General features: G+C 66.8%; 1 protein-coding gene across 2 annotated transcripts; it reads right to left on the reverse strand.

The window, feature by feature from the left end:
- Positions 1-1,126: 1,126 nt before the first annotated feature.
- LDB1 (LIM domain binding 1) lies at positions 1,127-8,197 on the reverse strand. Of its 2 annotated transcripts, none has more exons than XM_026069723.1 (10): positions 8,095-8,197; positions 7,518-7,562; positions 7,085-7,160; positions 6,618-6,720; positions 6,116-6,288; positions 5,614-5,736; positions 5,391-5,474; positions 4,867-4,990; positions 4,208-4,350; positions 1,127-3,718 (listed from the first exon to the last, which is right to left on the reverse strand). In XM_026069723.1, exons 1-10 carry the CDS (start codon positions 8,112-8,114, stop codon positions 3,488-3,490), a joined length of 1,122 nt encoding a protein of 373 aa, XP_025925508.1. In that variant the 5' UTR covers positions 8,115-8,197; the 3' UTR covers positions 1,127-3,487. The 2 variants fall into 2 exon arrangements, with proteins under 2 accessions (XP_025925508.1, XP_025925507.1); XM_026069722.1 differs by having other exon boundaries at positions 4,202-4,350.
- Between the last annotated feature and the right edge of the window lie 1,276 nt (positions 8,198-9,473).

Genomic DNA, 9,473 nt, shown 5'->3' on the forward strand with positions numbered 1-9,473 from the left:
GGACGTCCCTTTGCAGCTGTGCAGAGGCGGCGCGAGGGACCCTGCGCAGGATCCTGCACGCACCCACCTCCCCTTGCCATGCGTCCGTGGGGGGGATCCGGCCAGGTGTGTGCCCCTGGGATCCTTTGCAGGCTGGGATTTAATAGGGTGCAAGCAGCCCCTCTGCCTGGCGGTGGCTGCGTTTCCCACCAGTCCTGCCTTTTCTGTGCAGCGGCATCTCGCCAGGCTCCCCCCGGCACCCTGCCCAGGGCGGGTGCTCCCGGCCCATCCCGGCAGCGCGCTGCTGTCCTTAACCCCCAGGCATCTTACTGAGGCTGCTAAAGCTCGGGGCATGTGTGGAGTGCGGGCACTGACACCTCGGCCGCCTCGGAAGCACCRTGCCAAAGCACAGCCGGATCCCTGCCCAGCCTTGATGCGTCACCCTCGGGGGAGAGGCAACGCTGGCATTTCCACAGGCGCATCCCGGGGGTGCCTGTGAAGACAGGGTGCTCGGTGCCATGGCATTGTGCCTCCCTGCGCAGCCCCTCGGGGAAGGATCACCGCAGGCACGAGGCTGCACCCCAAAGGGGCCGTGCGATGGGGCCGCTTCCCGGGCCCCCCAGGTGCCACACCGCCACTGCCACCTGCTTTCCCAGCAGCACCGCGCTGCCAGCCCCCGCCGCTCCCGGGGAGGGGGACGTGCCCATCACCCTGGCGTCTGGGCAGGCCCCAGGCCGCTTGTTTGTTCTGGCTGCGGGACAGGGCGGTTTCCCAGCAGCCCCATTCCCGGTCCTCGCTGGGATTTCTGCTTTTYGCTGCGTGGCGCGGAGCCAGGAGGGGCCAGGCAGGGAACCGGCAGCCCCGAGGCGAGCCAGCATCACCCCCAGGGAGCGCGGAGCCCCTGCACCCACCGCGCAGGCTCCCAGCACGGGCGGCGACCCGGTCCCCCCGCCCTGCGCCCGCTCCGGGGAGGCTGCGGAGGTGGCGCGGGGCAAGGACGGTGCCTCCAGCCCTCGCCTCGCGTTCGCCGGGGCCCGCAGCCCGGCTGGCAGCGACAGCTCCCGAGGGGCCGCTCTCCCCTGCGCCGTGCCCCCAGYCGCGGCCGGATCGGAGCCAGGGCTCGCAAAGAAGCGCGCGGGACAGCCTCAAACCGAAAAGTCGTTTTATTGGTACCATACATGACTCATAAATGGCACAAACTATGGAGGGGGAAAAAAAAAAAAGAAAGGAAGAAAGAAAGAAAGAAAGAAAGAAAAAGGCATTACAGCGTGCCCCGGGGGGGCAGCGGGGGGCCGAGGGGGGGCACGGCACCGCTCCACGGGAGCCTGAGCAACGCGGCGGTGATAATCATACCTTGGCTGCAAAGTGGGGACCCCCCTGCCCGCCGCGYGGGGCTCCGCGGGGGCCGGGAGCCCGCAGCGGGGGCTCTCCGGGGGCTGCGGCGGCGCCCCCCAGCCTGACCCCAGGCGCCAAGCTGGGGCAGCAGGAGAAGGGGGGGGTCCCATGGCCCCCCCAGCTCGGCCAACCGCCGCAGTCTCAGCCACGGAGGGGCAAGACGCAGCGCATCCACAGGGAGGCACCCTGCTGCCCCCGGAGCCCCCCTTGCCTGCAGGGTGTCCCCCCCGCCGTGACACCCGTTGTCCCCCAGCCCCACGCGCAGGGACGGGGGATAGCGGGGACGGGGTGGCGGGGCCCCAGCCTGGCACGGAGGTGCCTGCTGGGGGCCACGGGGCCCCCGGACCTGGCAGCGAGGCCGCGGCTGCGGCACGCGTGGGACGCTTGCTGCTGGCTCCCCCCGGCTTCACGGCCCCAGCGGGGAGTTTGGGGTGGGGGGGGCTGGCGGAGAGAGCAGGGCACGCACCCCCCCCTCTGCCCCGAACCGCAGGGCTCCTCTGCACACATGYACACGCACACAAGCCTCTTGCACACACACATACACACCGGCCTGCCCGGCCCGGGACGCCCCGGCCCCCCCCCCGGGGCCATGCCTGGGAGAGGGAATGGCCAAGGGGAGCCTGGCCCCCCCCTGGCTGCCCCCAGCCAGCACCCGCTGAGGCTGCCGGGGTGAGCTGGTGAGCACCTCCCCCAGCACCTCCCGTCTTCTCCTTGGAAGAAGCCTTGGAAGGAATTTTTTTTCCCTCTTTTTAAACCAAAAAAAAAAAAAAAACCCAAAATTATTATTATTCTCGTTGTTTCCCCTAACATCAATGGAGGCACCTGCTCTAGTGATAACACATTGAAAGAACAGTATCGTACACACTGTCTACAGCGCGGAAATGTACAAGCACGAGGTACACGAACCCGAGGGGCAGGGAGTGGGGACAACAGCACACAAGATTTACATTGAGGACGGGGGCGGGGGGCTGCCCCCCACCCCCTGGAGGGATTAGAAAGGAAGTCTGCAAAGTCTCTCCTTGGTTTGAAGCTCTCCGAACTGGATATAAAACGAGACTCCCAAGAGAAGAAGCCTGTACAAAAGTCAGGACAGGGTGAGAGCGCTCAGGGAGGGAGGAATTGGCAGGGGGTGTGTGTGGGGGGGGGGGTCTTTTCCCATTTTTTTTTTTTTTAAACTTACAATTTTAATAATATTATTTTTTTTTAAAAAAGACAAAAGTCGGAGGTACCGGGAGCCTGGGGTTGCAAAGGGGCCCCGGGCGGGCGCACGCAGAGCGAGTGGAAACGCACGGAGCCCCGGCGCAGGGCGAGGGCACCGGCCGCCCCGGCAGAACCCCCCAGCGCTGCCCCGGGGCCGCCGCGGCCGGGCTCTCCGTCCCTGCACGCGGTTTCTATATACACAGTCCCTGCTCGGCCCTGCTGTGCTCTCGCCCCGGGGGAGCGAGGGGAAGGGGAGCGAGGGGGCAGGAGAGCGGGGAAACGCGATGGGGGCCCATCCTCAGCGCCGCCCCCAGCACAGCGGATCCGACCCGGGGGGGCAGCCGGCCGGAGGAAGCTCCGTCTCGGGGCCGGCAGCACGGGGGAGGCTTTCCTTCGCCAGCCCCCAGCCGGGCTGGAGACGCACAACCACAGCAACCCCCCGGGGTAGGACCTTGGGAGGAAGAGGAGGGTCTCCGTGCTGTGCGGGACCCCAACGCCGGGCATCTGCGCACCGCCGGCTTCCCGGTCGCGCCAGCCGCTACTGACTCCCCCCCCCCCCCAATTCCCCCCGTTCAGCAGGCGGGGGCCGGGCGCACCAGGGAGGGATTGAGAAACTCTCCAGGGAAGAAGCGAGGAGGACGAGGGAGAAGGGGGTATAATGAAGCTACGGCCCCAGAAACCCACCCCTGCCCTGGGGACGGGGTCTGGCGGGAAGGCAGGCGCGGGGGGAGCAGGGAGGAGGCGGGGGGAGAGGGCCGGGGGCTGCCCGTGCCGCACGCGCCCCGGGCTGTGCATCCGGCGGGCCGCGCGGCGCCGATGGGCCCCCGGTACCTCGCCGCTTCCCAGTCACTCTCCTTTGCAAATGTACAGGTAGATCGGTTTGGACTGAGTCCACGGGGCGGCCGCCGGGCCGTTACTGCGACGCCTGCGACGTGGGGTTCTCTGACTTGCTCTCCTGGCTGGAGGGCGGTTTGCTGTTCCAGGGGCTGTTGGCCCCCAGCGCCGGCGAGTTGTTGAAGCTGTCCTCGTCGTCGATGCCGTTGGCGGCGTCGAACTGCGTGTTCTCCAGCCGGGTGATGAGCCGCTCGTCCTCGTCCCCAAACTCCCCCCCCATCAGCGTGGGCTCGCCTACCACCATCACATCCTGAAAGGGGAGACGGTCCCGAAACATAATCGAGGTGGGGGGAGCCCTGGCCGCCGGCCCCCGCAAACACCGCAGCCCCTTCCCTGGCCACGGAGCCGTCTCCTTATCCCCCCCCCCCCCCCCCATCGCAGGCCCCAAGGCTCGGGCATCGCGTGGGGCCACCCACCCTCGCCTTGGCCCCTCCACGGACCTCAGCTGGAGGCAGGGGAGCAAAGCGGCTGCGGAAGCGGGCTGGGAAGCTGCGTCTCCCCAGGTTCCCCTGTCTCCGGGCTCAGCCCCGGGCTGGGACTCGCGCCCTGCAGGGGCTGAGGCAGACGGGGGCCCCCTCCCCTTCTCCCCATCGCCCAGAGAGCTTGGCCAGACCGTCCCCGGGGACATCCCCCTCCAGCCACCGCGGGGGGTCTCCCCTTAGCCGCTGCCTGGGGCAGGGAGCCCTCCCCTCCACCCCGGGGAAGGAAGAGAGAATGGAAACGGGATGCTTACAGGTACCTGACTGGACAGGGCAAAGGTGCTGGCCGGGCTCTTCTTCTTGCTGTTGCTGTTGTTGGTGTTTCCCCCGCCGGAGCTCATGGTGCTGCCCCCCGACATCTTCCTTTTCCGGCGCTTGCTGGGCTGCTGCCGCGCTGGCTCCGCTGGCGAAGCGGGGAGACACGGTCAGCCCCCATGAGAAGGGGACGGAGCCCCGCATCCCCCCAGCCCAGGAACGAGCCCTTTCTCTCCACAACCCCCTTCTGCAAGCGCCACCTCCCACCCCACGACAGCATCCCTTCCCCCTCTCCTCCACAGCTTCGGTGTCCCTGGCACACAGGGCTCTCCCCTCCTCTCCTGCCACCCTTGTTCATCCTCCAGGAGCGGGGAAGATTTCTGCCCCTGCTTTGCTAGGAAAAGCAACTCACAGTCCCTGAGCGCCAGAGCAGGGAGCAGCACCAGGAGTGCTGGCCGCCTGCAGCCCCGCTCTGCCCTAGCGGGGAAGGCAGGACAGCAGACAAGGAAGTCGTGTGCCCAACACGCCGCCCCCCGGGCGCACAAGACAAGGCCTGGGACTGGCTTTGGGGCTGGAAGAAGCCTGTCGGATAGCACGGCCTGGCCGGGTCCGCCCCGACACCCAGCGGGATGCCGAGGAGCACGGTGGGCAGCRGGAGACTCACCAGGCGGGGCGACCATCCGCTGCCACTTCTGGAACAGGCAAGTCTTGAGGCAGTCCCGGGGACTGAGGCTGTAGGTCTTGTGCCGTGACATGAGCTCCTGCATTGGTTCTAGGATTACACAGAGCTGTAGGGAGCAGCCAGAGACTCGGGGTTAGATCGCAACGCTCCAGGCCCCAGCAAGAGCCCCTCTCCTTGCTGCCATCTCCATTGCATGGACCCCAGCCACAGCTGGAGCCTGCAGACCCCAGCGGACCGTGACCTGACTGACTGAGTCCCTGCTGACTGCTGTCTCCCTGCTCCAACCCCATGAGCCCAGAGGTGTCTTGCTTCCCCACTGCACTCTACGTCACCTACCCCTCTTCCAGGTGCCCCTTGCACAGCCCACTCTGGTCGTGGCTGCAGATACACCTGCCCCCAACACCCCAGGGCAGCCAGGCATCAGGCAGGAGATGAGAGCACAACACAACCCACTGCAATCTGAGGTTCAGAGCTGCGTCTCCCCCTGTCCCCTGCTGCACACTTACTCGGAGGTAGTTGAGTGTGGAGTTTGAGAGCCCACAACGGGTGATGTTCTTGGATAACTGGTCCAGCATCTGGGGGTCCTGTGCCTAGGAGCAAGAGGGACAGAGGGCTCAGCTGCATCCAGGCCAGGGACTGTCCTGCGCCCCAGCCTGTGATCTCCCAGGGAGATGAGCTCAGCAGCTCTGTGTCACTTGTGCCCCTGGGGCCTCTCGGAGCAGTACTCACRTGCATGGCAAGGATGCTGCGGGGGATGAGCTCTCGATGCTGGCGGATGCTGAAATGCCACGTCTTTATCCTCATCATGTCATCAAACATGAACTCCAGGTAGAGCCGCCCCTCCACGCACACCTGGGCAGGGCACAGTGTCAGGTCATGCTGCCACCCGCTTCCCCCAGCCCAGATCTCCTGGGAACCCCTCACCCCAGCACACACAGACACCCTCCTCTTGGTTTAGCCATGCCMCGCATTGGGCTCAGCAGAAACCAAACCTATGAGCCTATGATGGCCAGGGGATCTGTGCAAAAAAGGCGGGCATTGCAGGCARCCTGGGGCAGGTGTAATTACAGCACGGTGCTCACTTGGGCACAGTCCCATCTGCCTAGCGCATGGCCATGAAAATCAGTGCTGCTCACTCACCCTGCAGGACCAAAGCCACCGTGAGGGCAAGCCAGACCAAGGCACTAGGGGCAGGATGGTTGTGGGGAGAAGCGGCTGGTGCTGCAGGTACCTGGGTGAACATGGGCTTGCCATGCTGGGTCACCATGGTGCACTGGTCGCAGTCCAGCGAGACAAAGTTGTTGTGGAACGACTCCTTGGGGTGCTTGAGCACGTAGTAGAGCTCTGTGGCCCCCCCTTCAAAGATGCTGCGGAAGTAACGGGGAATCAGAGTCCGGCCGATCGCTGCAGGTGGGAGAAGGAAGAAGACAATGTCAACAAATCTGGCTGGCCCAGACATGCTTTCTTGCACCTTGGGGTTGCACATGGAGAGGGTCCCCCAGTCCCCTCCAGCTGGATGCAGCTCCTGGGCATGCTGTTACCCTGGGGATGCTGATCCTTGTTACCCTGCCCACATCTCCTCTCTGTGCAATGCAATCGCTGTGTCTCCTGCCAGAGAGACGAGGCTCTCGGGAGGGAAGGAGGGCTCAAATCCGAGCCCTGGGGACCCACGTGGCAGCTCCAGGCTGCACAAGCCCCCCAGCCATGCTGTGTGAGCCCAGCGGGCTACTCACTATATCTCTTTGGTCCATCCTCCAAGCAGAAAGTGATTGTTAACATGGCGTCATCCTCGAAGAACTCCGTGGTGAAGGCGTCCCACCACAGATTGTCACATTCCTGGGGACAGCAGAGAGATGCCAGGTTACGGGGAGATGGGGAGACAGCCCTCAACCTGCCAGGCAGAGCAGCCATGTGCTGAACCCTCTGAGGCCTGCACTCCCRGCTGGGCACTCAGAGAAGGGGTTGGCAAGCCCTGTCCCACAAGCAAGCAAGGGACAAGGAGATGGGGCTCCTGCACAGCAGGGCAGGACCATGCCGCGACGGGGATTTCTCTTGGAGCCATCATAGCCTGCGAAAGCAGGCAGCATTCCCACCACACACACGCGGGAGCTTCTCCCTATTTCTCTCGCCACCCTTCCCTTCCTGCTCCCCAGCGGGTCCCAGCGCCCTCCCCAGGCCCTGTCGCCCCCCAGCTCCTCACCTCTGTCCAGTTCTGCAGCCGTTTGTTGAGCTCAAATATCCTGTAGTCAGTCTGGTTCCCGTACGGTGTGTGCCTCCTGCCGAGAGAGCGGAGCACAAGCGGTCAGAGCGCGAAGGGAGCCATGGGGGGAGGAAAGGTCCCGAGCCCACAGTGGGGGGACGCAGCGATGGGGAAGAACAGCCCCTTTGGGGCTGGGCCGAGCACGAGCAACCCCCCGCAGCAGGCCTGCCCTGCCGAGGCATCCTTCCGCGGCTCCCTTACCGAGCGTGCTTGCACTGAACCAGGCCAAGCCCAGCACGCACGGCTGGCCATTGCTCTGCACCCCTGCGCTCAGCCAGCCCCAGCAGCGCAGCCGTGAGCACACGCTCCCGGCTCCCTTCCCAACGGGCGCCCACCCATTCCCGCTCAGCGTCCCCCGCGCACCCACTCTTACCCGATTCCAGGCTCCAGGTATGTGGGTGGGTACATGGGAGTAGGTCTGCGGGGAGAAGCAACGCACGCAGGTTAGCGCTGGTGGGCATCTCCACCCCTGCTGCCCCTTCCCCTGCCTCTAGCAGTAAGCGCGGGGCTCGCCGGAGACGAGACCCCCGGGCTGCACCCCCACGTCCCGCAGCCCCACGGGTGACCTGCATCCCTGAAGCTGGGCTCTGCTCCAGCACTGCCTGAGCTGCGCTGCTCCACCGCCCCGGGGGCCCGGACCGCATCCCTCTGGACACGTCCCGCTACTCTGCGGCTGGGGCTGATGCCAGGCAGGACGGAGGCTGGAGAAGGGGGTGTTTTTGCAGGAGCTGTGCTCCCTGTCCTGGATCATCCCGGGTGTTTGACCCGGCAAAGGGCTTGCCCCTGCTGAGCTAGGGGACCTAGGGGCTCCCTTGATCCCAAATGTCATCCTCTCTCTGCCCGGTCCCACCTGTGCCCCTGCTCCGATCCCACCTCTGCCTTGCACAGCAAGGCTGATGGAGAGGTCCCAGCGTCCAGGCCCGAGAGAAACCCGGACCCCACACACTCACCCCACATCTCGATCCAGCATGGTGCCCGGGTGGAAGGGGGGAAAGGCGTTGCCGTTCGGAGGCTCCTTTGGCGAGTACAGCTTGAACGACTTAGAGGAACAGCCTAGAGAGAGGGGGAGAAAGCAGGTCAGCCAGGCTCATCCTGGCACTGCCAGCGGGAAGTCCGGGAGGAGACGCAAACGGAGAGGAGGGAGCCACGAGCAGAGACCCCTGCAGAGGGGCCGGAGGCCCAGGCTGGCTCTCCCGGGGGCAGCTGATAGCCCCCCCCGCCGTCCCCAAAGCCACCGGGGCCACGCACAGCCCCGCGCCAGCCCCTGCCTTTCCCACCCCCAGCACCCAGCGCCGATGGGACAAGGGCAGCAGCGGCAGGTCCCCGCGCAGCTCCCGCCACGCAGCAGCGAAGCCGGGTGGCCGGAGAGAGGGAGAGGGGAGACTCGGCCACGTAGGTTCACCCCGAGCCCTGCTGCGCCGGCGGGAGGCTGGATCCCAGTCCCGCTCGGCCCACGTGCCCCGGGAGCAGCGAAGAGGAGGGAGGGCAGCTGCGGCGCCACTCCGGTGTCACAGGGACCCCGGCTGTGCCACGCGGGCACCGGGTCAGGGCTGAGCGTGCCCGGGCTCGAACAGCCCCACCCTGCAGGGTTCTCATCAGTGCACAGAGTTCGTCGGTCCTCAGCCGGCCGCCTCGCGGGGTACAGTGCCTGATGGGAAGGGCCCAGCTGGTGTGCCAGGGAGGGCCCTGTCCCCGTCCCCCCCCAGCCTTTCGGTGCTGCTCCTAATCCTGCCGACCTGGGCAATCACGCGGGATCGTTTTGCTGACCTTTCTATTGCCATGGTGACGGGTGAATAATCGCCAGGACGCCCCGGTCCCCAGGCAGCCACCATCTGCCACTCAGGCAGCGCCGGCCGGCGGTCACCGGGACCAGCCCCGGCCTCTCCGGCGGCACGAGACCCCCCGGCAGCCCCCTCTGCCGCCGCCGGATCCAGACACCCCGGCAAGGGGGGTGCCCCCCATGCCGTGCCCCCTCCCTGCACCGCCGGGGCCGGTTCCCGGGAGCCGCTGCCACTGCCAGCGCCTCTCCCAGCGCCCCGGGCCCCGCGGGGCCCCGGCATGCCCCGCCGCCGGCAGGACCCGGCACGCTGCGCCGGGGCCCTGTCGAGGCAGGCGAGGGCTCGGCCCGCGCGGGAGGCGCTCCCCCCCGGCACGCGGCCAGGCAGACGGGCTGACCCGGATGGGGCGAGCGCCGGCTCCACCGGCTCGGCCGGCCCCGCCGCGCGGCAGCAGCATTCCCGGGGCGAGCGGTGCTGGCGGCTGCTTCCCAGCACCCAGGAGCTCCTTTGCAGCGGCTCCCGGCTGAGCTGCAGCCACGCAGGACGCGGGA

Source organism: Apteryx rowi, unplaced genomic scaffold (assembly GCF_003343035.1).
Source record: "Apteryx rowi isolate R43461 unplaced genomic scaffold, aptRow1 scaffold_3, whole genome shotgun sequence".
NCBI lineage: Eukaryota > Metazoa > Chordata > Aves > Apterygiformes > Apterygidae > Apteryx > Apteryx rowi.